This window comes from Aquarana catesbeiana, linkage group LG13 (genome assembly GCF_042186555.1).
Source record: "Aquarana catesbeiana isolate 2022-GZ linkage group LG13, ASM4218655v1, whole genome shotgun sequence".
NCBI lineage: Eukaryota > Metazoa > Chordata > Amphibia > Anura > Ranidae > Aquarana > Aquarana catesbeiana.
The window spans coordinates 56,589,057-56,612,053 of NC_133336.1; the positions used below are offsets into that span (position 1 = coordinate 56,589,057).

General features: G+C 43.5%; 1 protein-coding gene across 2 annotated transcripts in view; it reads right to left on the minus strand.

The window, feature by feature from the left end:
* JAG2 (jagged canonical Notch ligand 2) overlaps positions 1 to 22,997 on the minus strand; it is a 134,504-nt gene that overhangs the window by 64,438 nt on the left and 47,069 nt on the right. For both annotated transcript variants that reach the window (XM_073609944.1, XM_073609943.1), the window contains exon 3: positions 1,911 to 1,965. In XM_073609944.1, the coding sequence (XP_073466045.1) occupies positions 1,911 to 1,965 (55 nt within the window). The remainder of the gene's footprint in view (positions 1 to 1,910; positions 1,966 to 22,997) is intronic.

Below are 22,997 nucleotides of genomic sequence, written 5' to 3' on the forward strand. Positions count from 1 at the left end.
TAGGAGACAAATTATGATTACACCATCACAGGGTGGTACTGTGGTTGTGAAAACTGCCACATCCTAATTGATAAGGAAAATTAAATGGCTGGAAAACATGGACTTAATAGGCACCAGATATTAAAATATATATAATCAGATCATGCTACTAGTGTATTCAGAAGACCCAGACCAATCCCATAAGGATAATATAACAGCAACCAGTTGCATGAAGACTGGTAGAGTCCAGGAGAGATGGGCATAGGTCAAAGTAGTATATAAGTAGCTATAAGCTCAACATGTTTCACAAAAATTTGCTTCCTCAGGAGCTTGGGTAAGTATTCCAGGATTTAAAAATCGCATACAATGGGATGGAAAGAGTCAAAAAATGAAATCATTGACTTCACAAGTCCTATCAATACATCACCCAGGTAGCCAAACCTGGATTATATTACTAGGTTAGTAACAGCAGCCTATCGCTGAAAGGTACAACTACTATCTGTTAGGAAAGCCAACAGCGCTCCAAAGGCTTCTATCCCACATAGACACAGCATTAACATCCTTCTAAAGCAGGAGGGGAGGGGATCATAGAATACAGTCAGCTATAGATCCATTCAGACGGTCAGTCGCCCATAGATCCACTATCCGCAACGGCATATGCCTTAATACCTTCCAGTGATAGGCGGCTGTTACCCTAATAATATAATCCAGATTTGGTATTATCCTTATGGGATTGGTCTGGGTCATCAGAATACACTGATCTGATTATATACATTTGTATTTATGTTTTTAGGAATGTCTTTTCCTGAACTGATACTAATACATTTATTTTACTATCTGGTGCCTATAAAGTCCATATTTTCAGTACTCTTTCATTACCCATAACCACCATGGCACATTGACATCATTGGTTCATTTTTAAGCTAGCATATGCAAAGTGCTAAATATTAATCAGTAAAACAGCCACATCTTTATCAGATCCAGTCAGCTTTTAAAGGGGCTTTCTAACCTGTAGGCACTATATGGGAACAAGTCAAAATCCATCCCATGAATGCAGTTATTTAATTATATTTGAATTTTATGAAGAATGACCAAAGCAAGACACACACAGGTGCTGCATTCCCATGGGATGGTGAAGGTTTAGTTACACAGACCAGGCAAAGTGGAATTTGCTCCAAACCTAAGCTCTACCACCCTAATTCCTCGCAAACCGGTGACCACCGTGCCTCATTGGTCAAGAGACCTGTATTTGGCCCTTACATGCCAAATCAGTGCTATAATTAGAGATACTAAGCTTTAACAAGACCCTGTCACCAAATCTATTGCAACTAAACACAAGATTGCAATCTATCAAAATACATCTATTGCTGCAGCAGGCAGCCCTTCTGTAATTTCTAATCAAAGACATCAGCCTGGCAATTCAGAAAACCAACATTTCCGGGGGTGTCAGATTGTGACTTATGCAGCTCCCCCATTGCTTACATAATCAGCGTTTCTACTGAAAGTACTAACATTTCATAAGCTCAAACTGTAAGCTTCATAGTACACAAGGACAGTGGGCTTACTATACATCGGCTTTCATTGCTGATCTTATGACATTTAAGTTCTTCCAGCAGAGAAACAGATGGCATAGGGGCTGCAAGCAGCACCAAAGGCTCGAAAGCCAACAATGCAGAACAGTATTTTCTGTCTGAATTTCTGGGGAGATATCCTTGTTCAGGTCTTAAAACTGCTGCAACAAGCAGCCCTCCTAAAAGCACACCTAACAGATGACTAGAATCGGTTTCATTGTGAAGATAGGATGAAGTGACAGGATCTCTTGAAAGGTGAGCAGAAAGAATGACACAACCAAGTTTTTGCATGCCAAATGTTCCTGACAAAAACACAAGTATGAATATGGATTAGCTCACATGGTATAATGATCTACTCACCCACTTTAGTGTCATTGTCCCAGTCATAAGCCTCCAAAATTAATGTAAATGATCTCTGAAAAGAGAGAACTCAAATTACTATACAAAGCCAAACTAAAAAAATTGTGCACTTTTTAAAATCAAAACTATATTCAAACAATGAAATGTACATATATGTATAAGGCTCCATTCACACTTGTGCAACTTGTCATGCAACTTTGGACATCAAAGTTGCATGAAAAGTCGTTCCCTATGTTTTCCCAATGATAACCATTCATATATGCGTGACTTAAAGTTGCAGCAACTTCAAAGTAGTTCTTGCACCGACTTTCATGCAACTTCTGAGGGCTAATATTAAAGTCTATTGCCCTCAAGCTGCATGAAAGTCGTACCTGAAAGATATACAATGCAACTTGTGTGCAACATTTGTCCATTATCACTGGTCAAAGCCAAAGTTGTACTCCAAAGTTTGGAGTCGTAAAAGTGTGAACAGGGCCTAAATGATGCAAGGTTAGAACCGCACTTCAGGCAAACCACAAAACTCAAAAAAGAAAACCGAATAAAACAAAAATTTTAAAAATTAAAAAAATTAAAAAATTAAAACACACCTGAGGAGGTTAATTCATAACTCCAAAAAAACACTTTCCCAAAACAATAAATTCAATAAAAACATTTTAAAACAGATTTCCTAAATGTAACAAAACATTGCCGTTTGGCAAACTCAAATAGCACATACAACGGGAGAAGGCAAAGCAAGGCATTATGGGATTTTGTTTTTAGTAAACCGGTTTAGTAATGGCACAGAGATTTGCAAATCCAAATTGTATTTTTCAAAGTAAAAATGTCACAAAAAAAAAAAAAAAAAAAAAAAGAAAGAAGAAAAAGAAAAAAGAAAAAAAGAAAAAAAAAAAAGATATATGCCATATATCCCCCCAAAATACCGTAAGTACTGACAATATCAATTTGACAGAAATTCAGCATGCTCCTTACTATCCTCTGAGCTAACAGTGCCTGTCCTACTGAAGTCCCAAGTAGCGTCATCAGCCCTGCCTGTTAAAATACAGACGAATAGAGAGGTGCTCTGGCATCCTCAGAATCAGCTCTCTATCCCAAACTTACTTTTTATGTCCTACAATGAGCCGCGTCATTCCTCAGAGAAAACCATCAAGTCTGCAGCTTATTGGAGGTCAAAAAAAAATAATTAATAAGCAGGAGTTTGGAGTCTGGGTTAGAGATTACTTCGAAGGACACCCAAGCTCACGTCAGCAGTTGAAAAGGGTGGTTTGGGGTTACATTTTGGTAATGCTAGGACATACAATTCCCCCCACATTTGTAGAATAGTTTTCTCTGGTGGGGGTGGGGAGATCTCAGAGAGGAATACGGGGTCATACTCCACAGTTCTCTGGCAGCCAGCACAATTCTATCTCTCCTGCAAAGCAAGGCTGGTGAGCCCTCATCATCATGTACCATGCTGGCCGCTGGCACTGTATACAATGGACAACTGGGAGAACTGGAAAAATAAAGACATTCTGCATTTTGCTGGGGGTGGTGATAGGGGGCAGCATATTTTAAACTTTTTTGGTCAGCCTATACTTCTTTAAAGGCCAACGTTACCTTTTTAGACCACGGTACACGCATATTTAGGTGGGTACAACATGGTGGCAAACCTCAGACAGCCTACAGGGGTTCTTCTCTCTTGCACAGCTGTGTGGACTAAGATCTTTGAATGAATCAACTACAAATTCCCAAATTCCCATATGCGGCTGAGCCAGACTTGTAGTTCTTAATGGAATACAAAATTGTGGTGATTGCTACACTCGTAGTCCACTGACATTTCCTTCACCTCTATAACTTTAAAGTCCAAACCTTGAGATAGTGAAGCAGTTGGTGGAAGACTCTACAGCAGTGGTTCTCAACTCCTGTCCTCAGGACTCACCAACAGGCCAGGTTTGCAAGATAACCAAAATACATCACAGGTGATATAATTTGCTGCTCAGTGATTGCAGTATTCTAGTCTGCATCAGCTAAACAGCTAAAAACAAAAGGCCCTTGCTCAGGCACCTTCTGTTATAGGACGATAGGTCTCCAAACTGTGCTCCTGCGTTGTCACCGTATGATACCATGCACATCTGGTTGAGACTATGAACAGTCATGTCAATACACCTTAAGCAGCCAAGTGCCTCTATTGTCACCATCTGGTCCAGAGCATCAATATATGTCACCAGAGCTCAAGCAAATGCACATAAACAGCAAGTGACAGCACAAGGAATATAGCCCACTGCTTCATTCTAGTGACTGCACATCAAAGAATTATTGGGATCCCTACAGCCAGATAGGAGCAACTATATTATAAAGTAATACCTGAAGTACAAGATAATAAAAATGGCATCAGCCAAGGTCAACTCAAAGGTTTATCAAGACAGAACAAAATCAATATAAAAAGACACATCCATTAGGTTGCTAAGAGCTTTTATATAAGGGTCATAAATCAAATGGTGACAACTACCAGATCTCAACTGTCTAGCACAGAGATTTACAAATCCTGGATGGTTTCCATGTCATCCTGAGGAGTATTCAGTGATAATGCAGGATTGCAAGCAAATGGGGCATTTCAAAAAGGCAGCAGCTGTTTATGGGATCATACATTGGAAACAAAGGGCTATAAATGTCTATCCATTGGGCTATGACTGTATAGTACCATCTAAATCACAGCGAAATTCATTATATCTTGCATGGCGCCATAAAATAACAGCCCCAAGGTAGCACCAATAAATTACAACCACACAGTGCTTTCAAAATCCCTACATGATTCACTATAAATCCAATAGGGACAGCTTCACTATAGAAAACTACCTCATGAGCAACCTAAATTCCTCCCGGACAGGTAATGGCAATAACTGCAAGAAAGTAACAATCATAGAGGGAAAATAAGGGTTATATTAGCATTGGTGTCAGACAGCCATGTCGATGACATGACTTATCCAGAGCCCAGACAGTCAAGTGAAACTGGGCAAACACTGATGGAAACAAAAATGCCAGGTGCTATAAAGCAGTGGTCATCAACCCTGTCCTCAGGGCCCACTAACAGGCCAGGTGTGCAAGATAACTGAAATACATCACAGGTGATATCATTTGCTGCTCAGTGATTGCAGTATTTTAGTCTGCATCTCCCAAAGGTAATACATAAAACCTGGCCTGTTAGTGGGCCCTGAGGAACAGGACTGATGACCACTGCTATAAAGTGCTGCGATGACCATCAGATTACAAAAGGTGACTGAATAGTTACTGCTGTCAACAGGGGTAACACTGTCCAGCCAGTGAAAAAAAAAAAAAAAAAAAAAAACGAACAAGTTTTCAAACTTGTTCTAGTTCAATGAATCAAACGACTGAGGGCAGACAGTAGTATGACTGCCAGGGAACTCTGCTTCATTAGAAGGGGAGTTTTTAATAGCAGCTTCTCACCTTGGCAGATTAACTTTAGGTGGATTCACATATTTCAAGTCAAATTCCAGGCTGTGTAAAGTGGAAGCCTATGCAAAATCTAAAATCCCTGCATCTATAGACACCAGGGATCGAACACCAACCGCTCTATCCCTGTAAAGAAAAAAACGAGTATACATAATTTTTGGAAGCCAATGTGACCCGCTCCAACTGGATCCCACGCTGAGCTGTCAGCCGCAGTTTTACTGTAGAGGTGAGTGCAGAGGAGACGGATGACAACGCAATCCCTATAGTAACTCTATGGGTGACATCACTTCCCATTCATTTCACAGCCGTTGGCCTCCGTGTCCTCTGCAGAGCTTCCGCCGCTGGAGATCGGGTCGGAGCGGGTCAGATAGTCTTTCAAACAAGGTATGTATAATAATTTTTTTTTTTTTTTTTTTTAAAGGGATAGAGGGGTTAGTGTTAGATCCCTGGTGTCTATAGATGCAGGGATTTTAGATTTTACCTGGACTTCCACTTTAAATGCCCCGTAAACTTTGGCTGCAATACGGCAATCTAAATCCTTCCTGCAGAGTAACTTTTTTGCCAAAAGATTTCCTTAATAATGAAGGTCACTCAGATGCGGACTGGGCTGCAGGGCAATTGCCCCAGGCCACTCTGATGCCCCAAAAAAAGGCTGCAGTGCTTCTGCTGCAGACTTGCCGAAGGGCCACTTCACACCATAGAAACGCAGTACGGATGGGTTCCAGATGCTTTTCTGAATGCACGTTTGACACGTTTAATGTGTTCCTTTTGGTGCAGTCCAGTGCGTTTTTCCAGCTTGTCATAACCTCAAGAACATGTGTTGCAGTGCGTTTTTGATGCATTTTACAGAGTTCCAGTACAGTCCAGTGCAGGAACAATGCAACATGTTCTACTTTTGTTTCTGCAACTCTAATGCACTGGAACTGCAAGTACTGGTGTGAACTATGCCATTGGAAATCATAACCTACTTTCTATTTTTTTTTTTTTTTTTTTCTGCATCAAAAAACACGCACTGGACTGCATATGGTGTGAACTGACCTTAAAGGAGCAAAAAGTCCCTGTCTGTTCTACGAAGTGCAGGATAAGGACAAGGACAGAGCGCAGGCCACCCCCCAGCAGGGATGGTGTATGCCATGTCCAAGCAGGGACTGGCTCTGTGCCCCACCAGAGGCTCTCCTCCCATAGCCAGCCCCGAACGAGCCACCCCGGCTTCCCCCTGCCGGCCAGCTCAGGTACCTGGTGTCTGTGCAGCAGGCACTGCCTGGCCTGACTCCTACAGTGAAGCTTCAGCCTGGGATTGGGGGGGGGGGGGGGGTCAGGAGCAGGCAGGGAAGAAGGGGGCTGCACCATAGGCACCACTCTCTACACTGAAGTATGGAGGCCAACTGGAACAAGCAATGGCTGTGGGGGCCACTGGAGACCGACATCCCCAGAAATGTTGATTTCAGCATGAACTTTCTAAGCACTGAAGAGGAGTTCAGTGGGAAGGGTATGTCTTCATTTATATTCTGCAGCAATACTAAAACCGATCCCTTCGCATATATGCAAACTGGATGCAATTTGAACCACATCTGATTCGCATTACAAGCGAACATGCAGCCTTTTCAATGGAGCTGGTTCACATATGTGCGTGCCGGCCACAAAGGGTTTTTAATTTGAGCAAATTCCATGGTCATACACTTTGACAATTTTCACCTGAACCGCTAAACAAAGTCACACCAGAGGGGGCTGACATCCAGCTGTTAAAACCGGACCGCACATCACTAAAAATAGGTATCAGTAATTGGAATCGAGAAAGTATTCGGTCTTAAAAAAAAAAAAAACTGGTATTGGTGCATCCTTAATATTCTGTATTATAGTTACAGGGTCACTTTAATACATAAAGCACCAGGTAGGATCACACATTTCAAAATTTGAAACAAAAAATAAATAAAAATAAAACCAACACACACACACACACACACACACACAACAGTACAACAATTCAAAACATGTTCCCTGTAAAAACCATTTCATGTTTTCATTTAACAAGCACGTCTTTAGTCTGTTTTTAAGTATATGTAAATCCCAACAACTTCTCTTATTTGCTTCCTTCTGGACTGTTAAATATAAAACCGATAACAGCACAATGCTTCCAATGGTATCAGTGTAAAAAATAACAGCAATTCAGAACGGTTCTGTGCCCGGAGACCATTTGGCCCTCGCCGTTCTTGTCTTTTACAACAATTCAATCAGTACCGTTATTGTGAAGAAGGACAACAGCGGGAGAGTGGAAGTGGATGAGCATTTTATAAAAGAAATAGGCAGGGCTGATAACCCGTCCACAATAAGAAATCAAGTGAGGGCATTTCTGGCAGCCCAACAGGTATTTGTCTACACTTGCAGGGTCTTTAACCATTTCATGCCCACGCTATAGCTGAAAGACAGCTACAGCACAGCTCTCCCGTTCTAGGAGGGTGTCCATGGATGTCCTTCCAGAACCACGCGCCCCCCCCCCCCCCCGGCACACCCCCTGGGGAGCACATCTGGCACGCTCGGTGATTGCTGTAAAGGGCCAATCACAGTGACCCTTTACCATGTAATCAGCTGTGTCCACAGGTGATCACATGTAAATAAATTTGCTGGTTAGCGGCATGTGAGTGAGGAGAGCTGGTAAGTGTCACAGGGGACATTTACACAGATCAACAGTACCCATCAGAGCACAACACTGAAGCAGGAAAAAAAAAATGTATTTGCCAAATTTTATAAACAGAAATTTTTTTTCAGAATTTTCAGGTTTTTTTTTTTTCATTTGTTTAGAAAAAAAAGAATAAAAACGACCAGTGGTGACTAAATACCACCAAAAGAAAGCTCCATCTCATAAAAATGATAAAAATATGTGTATAGTGCTGCACGACCACGCAATTGTCATGCAAAGTGTGAAAGCGCTGAAAGCTGGAAATTGGCATGGGCAGGAAAGGGGTGAAAGTGCCCGGTACTGAAGTGTGTGATTTTTTTTTTCCTTGACATATGCTTCATGTAGGTCTGATGGGACAGCACTAGGTGTCTTCAGATTGGCCCAGTGTTATCACATGTGGGCAGAGGCAGACTGGAGCCTGAATGGACACGGGAAGCTGCGGCTCGGGTGCCCCCATAGCAAGCTGCTTGCTGTGGGAGGGGCCAGGATCACAGAAGAGGGACTCGAGAAGAGGAGGATCGGGGCTGCTCTGTGCAAAACAGAGAGAGAGAGAGAGAGAGAGAGAGAGAGAATAATAAAAAAATTATATATAATACAAATTTTGCTGAAATATACTCTTGCATAAGCAACAGCTTTTCCTAGCTATGCTATACAGCCCTAACAGCTGGCAAGAGTGAAGGTGTGGATAATACCAACTGTAATCCCTTTCAAGAATAAACTTGACTAATGTTACTACTGGCTAAATAAGTATAGTTGTAGTCCACATGCAGACATGCTGGCTAGAAACAATAACCAAGCTAGTAATTTTGCTTTGATTTAATTTGCACCTATGTCAACTGCAACATCCGACCACAAGGGAAGAAAGGCAGTGGGAAAATGATCAGGTCATAATAAATCTTTTTACTGTATATACACTTTATAAATACCTTTTTTTTTTTATAAGTGGCCTCTGTTCCCAGCTGCATAAAGGGGCTTCGAGAGTGTAATCACTTGGGCAGGCAAGCTGTTCTTCCAGCACAGCCAGAAAACTGACCATGCTGGGATGGATTGTGCTCTCATGCGTAGGGTGGTCAGTTTGAGAAAGGAAAGTTGGGGGGCTGGTTAGATCACAAGGTATTTCACACAAAGGCAGAAATACAAAGAAAACAGGATACTTTAACACCAATACATGGTACAACAGACACGACTCAGGAATATGAAATATTGTAACATTCTTTAACCACTTAAGGACTGCCCACCTCATATATACTGCAGCAGGGCAGCCCTATTGCGCAAAACGACGCAACTGTACGTGTCCGATCTGTCCGCCGCTATCCCGCTAAAAATCACTGATCACCGCCATTGCTAGTAAAAAATAATAAAAATGCCCTAAATCTATCCTCTTTTGTAGACGCTATAACTTGTGTATACACCGCTCCTTCCCATTGAAAATCAATGGGGCAGCATGGCTATACCGCCGGCAATGCGCCGCTGCAGTGGTGCTTTTAACCCTTTTTCGTCCGCTAGCGGGGGTTAAAACCCGCTAGCAGCCGAAAAGCGCAGCTAAAATGACGGTAAAGCGGCGCTAAAAATAGCACCCTTTTACTGCTGGGACCTGCACCGCCCTAGTGCAAAAGGGGCCTTAAGGTGCTTTGCAGGTGCTATTTTTAGCGCTAAAACGCCTGTAAATCGCCTCAGTGTGAAAGTGGCCTAATTGCTACCATTCACCTGACATATTATGAACCAAAGCAGAAGGCCTGCCATGTCAATTAATCTTACTTCAGCCATTATCTAAGCGCAACTCATTTTCTTCAAGTTTCCTAAAACAGTTTTGTACACCACTGTTTAGTTTACAAAACAGAACAGATCTTCCTTGCCAATTAGGGATGGACATACAGTAAATATTTAAGGTAAAATACTTTGAGGATTTTTGGAAAGGCAGTGGTTTGAGCCATTTAATTGCACAAGTCCTGAAAGTACATCAACCACTTAAGGACCAGGCCTATTTTTCAGACTTGGTTTATAAGTTAGAAGTATTGCTCTCGCTCTAACGATCATGGCGATACCTCACATGCGTGGTTTGAACACCGTTTACCTATGCGGGAGCGACTTGCATATGAGTTTGTTTCTGTGTGCAAGCATGGAGCGCTTTAAGAAAAAATACAAAAAATAAAAATTTGGTTTTCTTATTGATTTTTTTTTTTTAAAGGGACAGTGTAAAAATACATTTTTGGATCACTTTTATTCCTATTACAAGGAATGTAAACATCCCTTACAGGACCTCTAATGTGAGGACTGGGGTCAAAAAGACCTCAGCTCTCACATTTACACTTAAAGCGGAGTTCCACACAAAAATGGAACTTCCGCTTTTCGGAACCCTCCACCCCTCCGGTGTCACATTTGACACCTTTCAGGGGGGAGGGGGGTGCAGATACCTGTCTAAGACAGGTATTTGCATCCACTTCCGGCATAGACTCCCACAGGAGTCTATGCCTCTTCCTGTCAGTCCGCGCTGTCTCCTGGGAAACAAACAGGTCCCAGGAGATAGCGGGGACCAGTTACGACGCGCATGCGCAGTAGGGAACCGGGAAGTGAAGCCGTAATGCTTCACTTCCTGATTCCCTCACCTAGGATGGCGGCGGCAGCTGCCGAGAACCGAGCGGGTTCTCGGCGTCGCCTGCCGACATCGCTGGACCCTGGGACAGGTGAGTGGCCATGTATTAAAAGTCAGCAGCTGCAGTATTTGTAGCTGCTGGCTTTTAATATTTTTTTTTTGGCGGTTTAGGTGGACCCCCGCTTTAAATGCAATAAAAGAAAAAAAAAGAAAAAAAAAGAAAAAAAAATTTTTTTTTTTTAATTAAAAAAAAAAGTCCCTTTAAGGCCATTGGGCGGAAGTGACGTTTGAGGTCGCTTCTGCCATCCAACATCATTGAGTCGAGTGGGGGCCATCATTCCATCACTCGACTTCATGCATCTGAGGGAAAAGGATCGGATAGTCTCCGCCACTACCGACGGCTCCGGTAAGCGGCGGAGATGACAGGGATGTAGTGGGAGGAGTGTGGGCACCTCTCCCGCCGATAAGTGATCTCGCGGTGAATCCACCAAAGAGACAACTTTTATCCGAAAGCAGACTGCCCGCTGTTTAAAATACCGGGGTTATGGCAGCTATCTGCTGCCATAACAACGGTATTCAACATCAAAGTACCGATGTACAACGCCGGCGGGTGGTCCGGAAGTGGTTAAAGTGGATGTAAACATGAAAAACATTGCATAGATAGTATCTATACTAAGCATTTGAGCTTAGTTTGGTATCTTGAAGCAATCCCCTTCTCCGGAAATCATCCCCGCTCTTCTGAACAGCATAAACCCGACACAAGCAGAAAATTTGTGTCGCCACGCCCCCTTCTCCTGTGAGTGACAGGCTGTGCTGAAGACTAGGCCAGAACGAGCCTCCATGTAATACACTGCAAAAGGGAGGGGGGGTTGCTATCTCTGCAACTCTCTGCCTTCACAAGATTGAGCTCCTGACAAGCTCCTCAGTGCAATCAGCTGCCGATGCATCAGTAAGTCTGCAGGATTCCTTGGATGTTTTACCATTAGCCCCTTCCTACCAGCTTTCTCCTGATTAGCACAGATCCTGTGCTGTAAGCAGAGCCGACAGTCGCTGGCCCCTGTGTATTCCCCTGGATATACTCAGGAGACATGCCCACAGGCATAAAGATATCAGATAGCTGTGCTGGAGGGCGTGTATAACTGGGGGATTGTGTGACATTACATCTCCGCCTATTTTCTGGTCCTAAGCCACTCCCACAGACAAGCGGTTTTAGGGGCGCTGAGACAAGCTTAGGAAGCATTTTTATGGAGGTACACTCACAGCTGTTTGTAGGTTTACAATAAAATGCATTAAATTTATGGCCAAAAGTATTTTTTTTATATGTGCGTTTACATCCACTTCAAAGTAAAACTATAGGCAATTTTTTTTTTTTTAATTTAGATAGTAAGGGAGGGTCATAACGCCTGTCATTTTTTTTTTTTTTTTTCAGCATCTGTGTCCAATTGGCGAGATTTCCCTTTACTTCCTGTCCCATAGCCAAATAGGAAGTAAGAGGAAATCCCTCCAAAATAAAGGGAATTCCTTGGGGACCCTCAGGTCACCACTAGTATCGCATTGGAAAATTTCCCTTGTATTACAACCCAAAATTTAGGATTTTCTTTTACCTTCACTTTCAATAATGGTAAACAGAACTTTATAGGGGAACAGACCACAAAAACTGACCAGTCTTCTTATCCCTCTCCACTCTACCCAAGACATAAAAAAAGCTTTGCCTTTAGCCAGCTATAGACAGTTCACATCTTGGTCAGTTCAGAGGGGACTGGCCAAGATCGGAACCATGTATGGGCAGGCTGATTGAACCCAAGTTGACTGATTAACTTGGGTACAACCAGTGTGTTGGATTTTTTCCATGCGATTATAGCAACTAGCAATAATCACTGTGTTCTACCAGCCAGAGCCCCCCCCAGTAGAACACAACAGGTCGGCGGGAGGGATTCCCGCACCAACATTGACTGACCAGTGGTTGCAGGAAATAAAATTGCTCCATCTATGGCCAGCTTTAGTCCTTTCAGTTTTGACAATAGTTACTGTATCAATAGTTCTATTTGTAGGTTATAGTGCCCAAGAATTTGTCACCCCCCCACACTGTGCCAGAGACCCTACAGCAGGGATCCTCAAACTACGGCCCCCAGCTGTTGCAGAACTACACATCCCATGAGGCATTGTAAAACTCTGACATTCACAGACATGACTAGGCATGATGGGAACTGTAGTTCCTGAACACCTGGAGGGCTGCAGTTTGAAGACCCCTGCCCTACAGTGTCTATACTTACCTTCACCACCATTAAAATCCAGGTACAGCACACCCCTTCTCTGCACACTTTATTACCACTTACATCCAACACCCAATATGAACCCAGGGACAACATGGCAGCTAGTAAAAGAATCAGCCAAACCCCACCCAAAGAGCTTAATATAGTTGAAAAACACAACTGTTTCACCTGCCAAAAATACCAACTTAGGTCATCCACACTTAATTCCCATAAGGCCAGAGGTGGCACCAATATGGCAGCCTTCAGCTCTGCAGCATTCTGTCCCCACCCTGCCACCAGTGTACTCATTTAATTAGGAATGAATCACCAGAGTAAGATTCTCTCCTGCCCAAAACACAAAAGGACTACTTAAAGTGTTACTAAACCCACAACAGTAAACTCAGTCTGTACATGCAGTTTATACTCACTGTAGAACCTAAGGGGTTAATCCCCTGCATTGTGTATAAAGGCTGTATGATCCTATATTCTCTGATTCTCCCCTTCTTCCACTGTCCCCAAACCATCTCCTGATAGAACGGAGGCTAGGGGACAAGCTGCACATGCTCAGTTTGGTGTGTATTGCTAGAGTTTTGTTTTTTTTTCCTTGGGAAAGTGCATGTGACCAGCAAAGAGCTAATCAGCACTGTCCAGACAGAGGGTCAGGGGTCCTGAAAGCCTCATAGGACAATCAGGAGAGAATGGAAACTCCTCCTCTAAGCTTTAACCAGACACTGATAGAAGTCACAAGACTGTATAACTGCTGATAAGAAAAGGTATTTAGCAGTTTATATTTACTAAAAACTATTGCATTTCCATGTTCTCTAACGTGGGAGACAGCACTGCAAGGGTTGAATGATCATTTAGGTCTAGGGAAACATGCTTTTGCTTAGCTGAACCTCCACTTCACCTGGCTCCTCCTGAATATAGGACCAGTGGTTCTCGCACCCTCTTCTCCCCTTTGTCTGTAGCCCTGCATTGAAAGTGGTTATACTGAGGGACAGGCCACTGAGGGAACATAAGGGAGTAGAGGAAAGCTCAGAGTCGTCCCCTAGACCTAAGCTAACAGTCATCCCTTGTATTGTGGGGCAGCTACACTGCAAAGAAGCATGTTTCCTTTTCCCAGAGATGGGTTCCAAGAGTAGAACATTCATTGTCCAGTTAGCCTTAAAGGTGCCCTTTCACATAGTTGCCTTCAGTTCTGATCATCGGTGGATCTGTGAGTGGATCTCCTGCAGAGCAGGGCGGATGACAATACTGTGTCCACTTTGTGTTTTGTGGAGCAGATGTGGAAAGAGCCTTCTCTGCTCTATGGGCAGCCTGGCGCAAACGGACTCCGTTGTCTGTTTAGACCCAGCATCCTCCGATCAGGTCCACCCAAATGGAAGAGGACGCAGCCCCCCAATTTTTTTTTTTTTTTTTTTTTTTTTAGCATGTCTAATCAGACCCAGTGGTAGGAGTTTACACCCACCAGTCCATTGGAATACAGGGATCTGCCAATCAGGTCTGCACGAAAAACTGACAGGCGGACCTATTTAGATCGCCAGTGTGAAAGGACCTAGAAAGTGTTTGAAATGGGATAAACATTACCAAGCTTAGAGAACTTTGTGTGCCCAGTTCAGTCTTCTAATTCATCTTGAAAAAAAGATGTCAAAATGTCGGTTTCAGCAGAGATGTTGATACTCTCTTTGCTAAGACAGTTCTTTGAACCCTCAGGAAAGGAGGGGCACATCAAAAATGTACGTACGTTTTTATCACATACTCAAGATCAGTGGTGGTCAGCTTGGTAGATTATGGGAACCTCAATTTGCAACTACAATGGCAAAGCACATTGTAAGAAATTGCAAACATGCTACAAGTATGACTGGAGGCAAAAAATACACTTCAGGAGACGGGACAGTTACAGACTGGGGACAGGTTACACAAGACTGCTAAAAATCACTGATATCACAGCCCCTTCAAAAAATTCACTGCTCCTACTGCTGGCTGCCAGGTTCACAGGACCACACATTATGAATGTTCTACCAAGAAGCAGAGCTTTTGCACTTTAGGTTTTTGGGCAGTTTACAAAGCACAATTGCTTAATCTGACATTTACAAACTAATGTGAATAGGTCAGAGCAACTCCTTCTCCTCAAGTTTGAATGAGGGATAGCCCCTTCCACCACATCCCAAAGGTGCTCTATTGGATTGAGATCTGATGACTGTGGAGGCCATTGGAGTACAGTGATCTCATTGTTATGTTCAAGAAACCAGTTTGAGATTTGATCTTTGTGACATGGAGCATTATCCTGCTGGAAGGAGCCATCAGAAGATGGGTACACTGTAGTCAAAGGGATGGACATGGTCAGTAACAATACTCAGGTAGACCGTGGCGTTTAAACCATGCTCAATTGGTACTAAGGGGCCCAAAGTGTGCCAAGAAGATATCCCCCACACCATTACACCACCAGCCTGAACCATTGATACAAGGCAGGAGGAGTCCATGCTTTCATTTTACGCCAAATTCTGACCCTACTTTTTGAAAGTCGCAGCTGAAATCAAGACTTATCAGGTCAGGCAACGTTCTTCCAATCTACTATTGCCCAATTTTGGTGAGTCTGTGTGAATTGTAGCCTTATAGTTTCCCGTTTAGCTGACAGTAGTGGCACCTAGGTTCAATGTGTTGTGCGTTCAGAGATGGTATTCTGCATACCTTGGTTGTAGCGAGTGGTTATTTGAGTTACTGTTGCCTTTTGTAAACCTTAGAGATGGTTGTGTGTGAAAGTCCCAGTAGATCAGCAGTTTTTGAAATACTCAGACCAGCCCGGCTGGCACCAACCATGCCACATTCAAAGTCACTTAAAAGTAGTATGGGAATACAGTTTTTCCCATATTCATACTTACCTAGGTGGATGCAACATCAGACCGATGCTGCATTTGTCCCCCGACGTCTCTGCGCTGAGAACCGAGCCATCGAACATCGCCGACGGCTCGGTTCTCTCACCTCCCAGAGCGGAGAGCTGCTGACTGTCAATAAGTGTCAATAATAGTCTCTCCCCTCTGGTCCTCCACGCTCACTGGAGTGCTGAGCTGTGGGGGAGCGGTTGTCTCAGCGGCTCGCTGAGAGGCTGAGACTACCATCAATCAAGGCAGCTGGCGGATCCAGAGTCGGGATGATGCACTGCCTGGACTGATCTTGGTGACATCAGCAGAGAGCGGACTTCAGACCGCTCTCTGCTGAAAACAGGTCACAGGGGTGCAAAACAAATTGCACTCCTGTGACCCATAGGAGAAGCCTAGCCAAACAAGCCCAGGCTGGACTTCTCCTTTAAATCTTTTCTCCCGATTCATTCTGATGCTCGGTTTGAACTTCAGCAAGTCGACTGGCTGATTAGCAATTTGTGGTACCAAGCAACTGAACACGTGTAACTAATAAAGTGGCTGCTGAGTGTATACATGTTAAAGCGGACCTTCAGCCATTTTTTATCTTTCCATGTATTAAATCTTCTGCCCTTGTGGTTTTATTTTAAGACTCTTGGATGTGCAGGCTTTAAGGGGTTGTATACCCTCTTTTTCTCCCAGTACCTTATAAAGCCCAATTCCTGTTTCTTGGCTTGTAAAAAGCCTAGGCTTATGACCCCATGCACAGCTCTCTAACTTTGGTGAGAGAGTTTGCCAGGAAGGAAAGGGGGGGATGAGTCATACAAGGGCCAATGAAAGCTGCAGGGATGGAGGTGTCTCTGTAAATCCAGGCACTGAACAGGCAGCAGCTTCAGTTGCCCACAGTTAAAATGGTTGCAGCCAAACTCAGTGGAGGGAGATTTCTGCAGCATATCTGGCAAGCACAGAATCACAGTGTATATAAAATATGCAAAGTGGTTGGAGGGAAGCTTCAGAATGGCAAAGATGTTATTACAAATTGTGTGAGCAGACTCCAGTCCCTCTAAGAACTGCCAACAAATAAAAAAATCCCAAAAGCAAGTCTCCTTTTGACAACAAGGTTTCCTGGCCGTCATGCTGATATTTTGGGTCCAGTGCTGCCCTGAGCTTCTGACCCAACAAGGAATTTAGATACCGATTTACAGAATGCTTGTTCCAGGTCTGGACATGGGTGAGGTGGACATGGCCAGGCATCTGGTATTTTCATAAGGGCACGAGCAAAGACAGCCTCATACTTCACTCATGCCAAAGTCCCTTTAATCATTTGCCTCGTCATGGGGACCCAGTAAACGATCGTCCTTCCAAAGAAAAACGTTTTTTAAACATTGCTTAATAGTTCTTCTATAAGATTGTCTCAAAAGCAAATCATGTTTACCAGAGTACTTAAAAATGTTACTATAGACACGGCTACTGCCATTGTGAGACTTTTTACTCTTGTCACTTATCCGGCGCCCATGGGAAACGCACAACAATATCCTGTAAAATGACAAGCATTGCTTTATAGCCTGCAAGGAAGTGGCATTGGCGTACGTGGGGAGAATAAAAGGCACGGCAGAACAGAGCTCCGTCTCAAGGTTAAATTGTCATTCGTACCGGTATGCGTTTCCTCGCTCTAGTTTCTAACAGCTTGCAGTCTCCAGTGTAGTTGGATCCCACCAGTATCGGGTGACACTGCTTATTCCTGGCAACCTTTAGAAGAAAACGACGCTTTCATGTCATACATTTCACAGGGGCCCTTTGATTGCTTGGTTTCAAAATCTTTATCTATTAACACATCCCAAAAAAAAAAAAAAAAATAAAATAAATTTTAAAAAAGTGGGGGGGGGGGGGGGGGGGAATATTGAGGTCAGCAAGATGATCTGGTCCATTAAAATACAGTTAATGTGTAATGAGCAATTAATGAGATGTTCATGCGGTGCTGTAAAAAGTCACTGGGGAGGGTGTACTACAACTGGGGTCCATGACCTGCATCATGCCAAGCCTTCAGAGATGCAGCGCCGTCTCCGATACATGTAAGTGCAGGACAAACCCCCCCCCATCACAATCCTACATCCCCTGTAGTCAAGCTGCACATCAGAGCCTGCAACAAGCGGAATACAAAGAACACCGGAAATATGTTAAAATGCGGACGTCCTTTTGCCCCTAATATGAATCCTTCCAACTACAGCGAGTTAAAATCTGATTGACCATCTTCTATTACTAAATCCGGACCCATCCCTAGTTATGTTGACCTAAAGTGATTGTAAAGGCAGAAGTTTTTTTATCCTAATGCATTCTAAGCATTAAGATAAAAAAAAAACCCGTGTGCAGCAGCCGCCCCCCCCCCCAATACTTACCTGAACCCCATCTCTATCCAGTGAAGGCCACGAGTGCCTTGGCAGTCCCTCCTGATTGGCTGAGACAGCAGTGATGCCAGTGGCTCCTGCTGCTATCAAACTCAGTTAGCCAATCAGAAGGGGGGGGGGGTGAATACTGCAGCTCTGTCTGAATGGAGCTGTGACTGCGCTCGGGTGCCCCCCCGACAAGCTGCTTGCTGTGGGAGAACTCAACAGGATGGAGGGGCTAGGAGCTCCAGGAACTGGAGAAGGAGGATCCAGGCTGGCCTGTGTAAAACCACTGTACAGTGCAGGAAAGTATAACATTTTTTTTTTTTTTTCCCTATTAAAATAACAAACGCATGCTTGTTATATACTCACTGTGGAACCTAAGAGGTTAATCCTCCCGTTCTTAGTTACATAGTTGGTAAGGCTGAAAATAAGACAGTTGCCCATTCAGTTCAACCTGTGTAGGTATATGCGTATCAGTGTCTATAATGATTTCGCATATCCCTGTATGTTATGTCCTTTAGGGTCCTTTCACACTGGGGCGATAATATTAGCGCCTGCAAACTGACCCGAAAGTGCCGCTGCTTTGTCTCCAGTGTGAAAGCCCCGAGGGTTTTCACACTGGAGCATAGCGCTAGCAGGACGGAAAAAAAGTCCTGCCAGCAGCATCTTCGGAGCGGTGAAGGAGCGGAGTGTATACCACTCCTTCACCGCTCCTGCTTATTGAAATCAATGGGACAGTGCGACTATACCGCCGGCAAAGCGCCTCTGCAGAGGCGCTTTGCGGTGGTTTTAACGCATTCTCGGCCGCTAGCAGGGGGGTAAAACCGCCCCGCTAGCAGCCGCATACCGACGGTAAAGCGCCGCTTACAAAAGCTGCGCTTTACCGCCGATGCCGCCCCCACTCTAGTGTGAAAGGGCATTAAAGCAATTGTATATCCGCACATGGGGAAAAACAAAAAAAACAAAAAAACCCTGTAAGGCAAAGGCATAATGAGCTAGTATGCACCGCATACTAGCTCATTATAAAATACTCACCTTAGAACGAGGTCCCCGTATCGCATCCAGGTCCACGCCGAGGGAGCTGACATTTTGCCCTCTGCGTTTCTTCCGGGTTCGCGGCTCCGGCCACACACAGCGCCGGAGCCGCGAACCCGAAGATGCTGCTAGCAGGACTCCTGCGCGCAGGAGTATTCTTTCCAAAGTCCGGAAGAGTGTCAGACCTTCACACGTCAGCGGCTGCATGCAAAGTGAATAACTCCTAAATCATACAGGTTTAGGAGATATTCATTTTACCTACCAGTAAGCCTTATTATAGGTACAGGTAAAAAAAAAAAAAAAAAAAAAAAAGGGTATGCAACTGCTTAAAGGCTGCACATCCAAGTGTCGTAAAAATATCCATACTCCCCGCAGCCACCACCAATTGTGGTGGAGAGTTCCACATCCTTATTGCCCCAACAGTGAAGAACTCCCTACGCAGTTTAAGGTTAAACCACTTCTCCAGTCTCATTGTGCCCCAGTTTCCTTTTACATTCCCTGGGACTGAATTATTTCCTATGCTGGGATCCCCATTGAGATATTTGTAGATCGCCATCATGTCCCCTCTTAAGCGTTTTATCTCCAGCGAGAATAAATTTAGTGTTTACAGTCGTTCCTCATAATTTAGGAGGTCCTCCAGACCCATTACAGGCAGTCCCCGAGTTACGAATGGGTTAGGGACTCCTGGTTTGTTCTTAAGGCGGATATGTTCGTAAGTCGGAAGCGCATGTGCAGAACGGCAGACTTCGTTTTATCCGATATTTTACAATGTTCTGTCAAGCAGCCGCGCATGCGTCGTTTTCCAAGATGCCCGTCGAAAAGTGGCCGCAAGTCGGAGGTTCGGAACTCGGGGACTGCCTGTATTAGTTTTGTTGCCCTTCTTTGGACTCTCTCCAGCACATCCCTTCAGAGGACTGGTGACCAGAAAGAAAACTCCAGAAGAGGCCTAACCAGAGTTTTATAAAGTAGTAGGATTATAGCTTTTGTCCTTGGAATTTTTATGCATGCTAAAATTCTTAAACTGTCCCCGATACATCTCCTGAAAGAACAGAGGCTAGGAGACAGGCTGCACATGCTCAGTTTGGAGTGTATTGCGAGAGAGTTTTTTTTCCTCTTGGGAGGGTGAATGTGATCAGCACAGAGCCAATCAGCACTGTCCAGAGGGTCAGGGGTCCTGCAGGACAGTCAAAGTAGAATAAAAACTCCTCCTACAAGACACTGATAGAAGTCACAAGGCTGCTATATACTGCTGATGAGGAAAGGTATTTAGCAGTTTATATTTACTAAAACAATTGCATTTCAATGTTCTGTGTACTGTGGGAGATCAGATATTCGTGAATGCAGAGTCCTGGGTTTAGTATCATTTTAAAATATAACTTATGCAGGCCATACACAGTTAGAAAATCATTCAAAAAAGAAATTCTACTTTTGACAAATTAGTGGGCTCATTTTGATTATCGAAAATGCAAAGATTTATATAAAAAAAAAAAATTGATTGATAGATTGATTGATTGATTGATTGATATATATATATATATATATATATCAATCAATCAATCAGTTTTTTTAGCTTAAACAATCGGTTTTCTAAACAGTAGTGGAATCGATCGAAAACAGTTCTACAAAAAGTGTACAAAATCTACACTGCATATGTGTGTTAAAATGTAACCCCAGATCGTGTAATCAATTTAAAATGTACAGTTTATGTTATCGATCCAGAATATGTTGATAATTAGGCGACATATTGATACAATTATGGTGTTATCGTGTGACAGATCTTTAGAAATCCGACCGTTTTTTTCAAATGATTTTCTAAACATGTATGGCCAGCATTAGGGAAATGTATTTATTTTTTTACATTTTTAGGTAGAGTGGAGAGAGATTAGAACACTGGTATTGTGGGGATTCCCCCCCCCCCCCTCTACTTGCCCTGATGACCATAGTCACAAAGTAAAAGCAAACCCCAAATGGTGAGCGATCACCTGAGCAGGAATAGACTACCAGGGATTTCCCTCACTTTGGAAAGATTTCTTCTCCTTTCCTGTCCTTCCTATGGGACAGAACGTGAAGAAAATCCACTCAGTGGGACAGAGATGGCAAAAGAAAAATAAACACATGACAGAGGTTATAACCCTCTGTTCTATCCAAAATGAAAAGATTTGCCTTTAGTTCTACTTTACGATTCTGAGCCTTTGACCCGGAACAAACATGCAGTAAGTCAAAACTTCTGATCTGCATGTCAGTGGCTCAGAAACATTGAAGTGGTTGTAAAGCCTCACATATACCCAGTGTAGTAGTGACTGGCCTCAGGTGATACAAGCATGAAAACAAATCCTCCTACACAAGTTGTACCCATTTATCTACACCCCCCTCCCCTCTACATCCATTCAGGCTTGGTTCACCCCATGTGTGGCTGCTGGTATTGCAGCGATTCCTGCACTCACTACCACCCCAGTGAAAATGCGCAGGGCTGCTATTCATACTGAATGGCACCCCCTACATATGTAAAATTGCAGCGGGCATGCAGGAACCACAGGGTAAAATCGCATGATCAAAACGATCATGCACTTTCCCTTCAGGCCGCATTTTGAAAAAGGTGCATACATTTTTTTTCTGTGGCAAACACAGGCACGGCAGCCCTTTGAAAAGCTGTGTAAATTCTGACCATTTGTTTTAGAGTTTCCAGAGGCAGGGGCATCCGATGGTGCACACTGCACAGGTAGGACAGCTGAGTGTAATCTGAGACCTGAGCAACAAAGGACAGTGTTAAGACTATTGAAAAACACAAAATGTAAGCTGGGCATTCCTAGAAAGATCAATAAACCCTTTTTGCATTTAATCTACGGGTTTTATAACACTTTAATGGCGCATATACCAGACCAAAAGGGAATAAGAGGTTTATTGTTAGAGTTTACATCCACTTTAAGGGCCTACGCTGATGGGCTTTTATTTACTTCAGAACAGATTCTGCATACAAGTCTATATGGCCCGGTTTATTCTTGCAGCTTTGGGGGGGGGGGGGGGCGGCTTTGAGCCATGTTTTTGCTGCCCTCAACCACTCCCCTTTAAATTGATAAGGCAGCGGATGGTGGTGTACACATGCCATGGCTGCAATGCTTTGCATGGCAGCAAAATTGATTCCTCCTCGCCATTGGCAGCAGTAAAAACATGACTCGTTCAACTGGTGGCAAGGGGGTGCCAAAGCCTCCTCATTGCCTCTCAAACACCCTCTGAGAAGCGATCCAAAAAGCACTCTTTAGAGCACAACACTAGTGTAAAATGAGTCTTTAGGGCAGTGATGGTGAACCTTGGCACCCCAGATGTTTTGGAACTTTATTTCCCATAATGCTCATACACACTGCAGTGTAGCTGAGTATCATGGGAAATGTAGTTCCAAAACATCTGGGGTGCCAAGGTTCACCATAACTGCTTTAGGGAATTCAAAAGCAGTGAACAGGTGAACTGCACCTGCAATTAAAGATGCACCAAAAATGATGTTACCTGCATTTTGCCGTTAAGGGAAAGAAGCGCTGATAATTGCACCGAAAACACACGATTTTGCTATGCTTATGGTGTGCTTTTCATAGGTCATGTGACTTAAAAAAATAAAAATGTAACACCAGTGTCCACACACACAGTTAGGTCCATATATATTTGGACACAGGCACTATGCTAGTTTTTTTCAGGTATTAAAACATATTCAAGCTAAAGTTATATAATAGATATGGAATGAAAGTGCACACTCAGGATTAAATTGAGGGTATTTACATCCAAATTGGAGGTAGGGTTTAGGAATTACAGCTCTTAATAGCCACCCTCATTTTTCAAGGGACCAAAA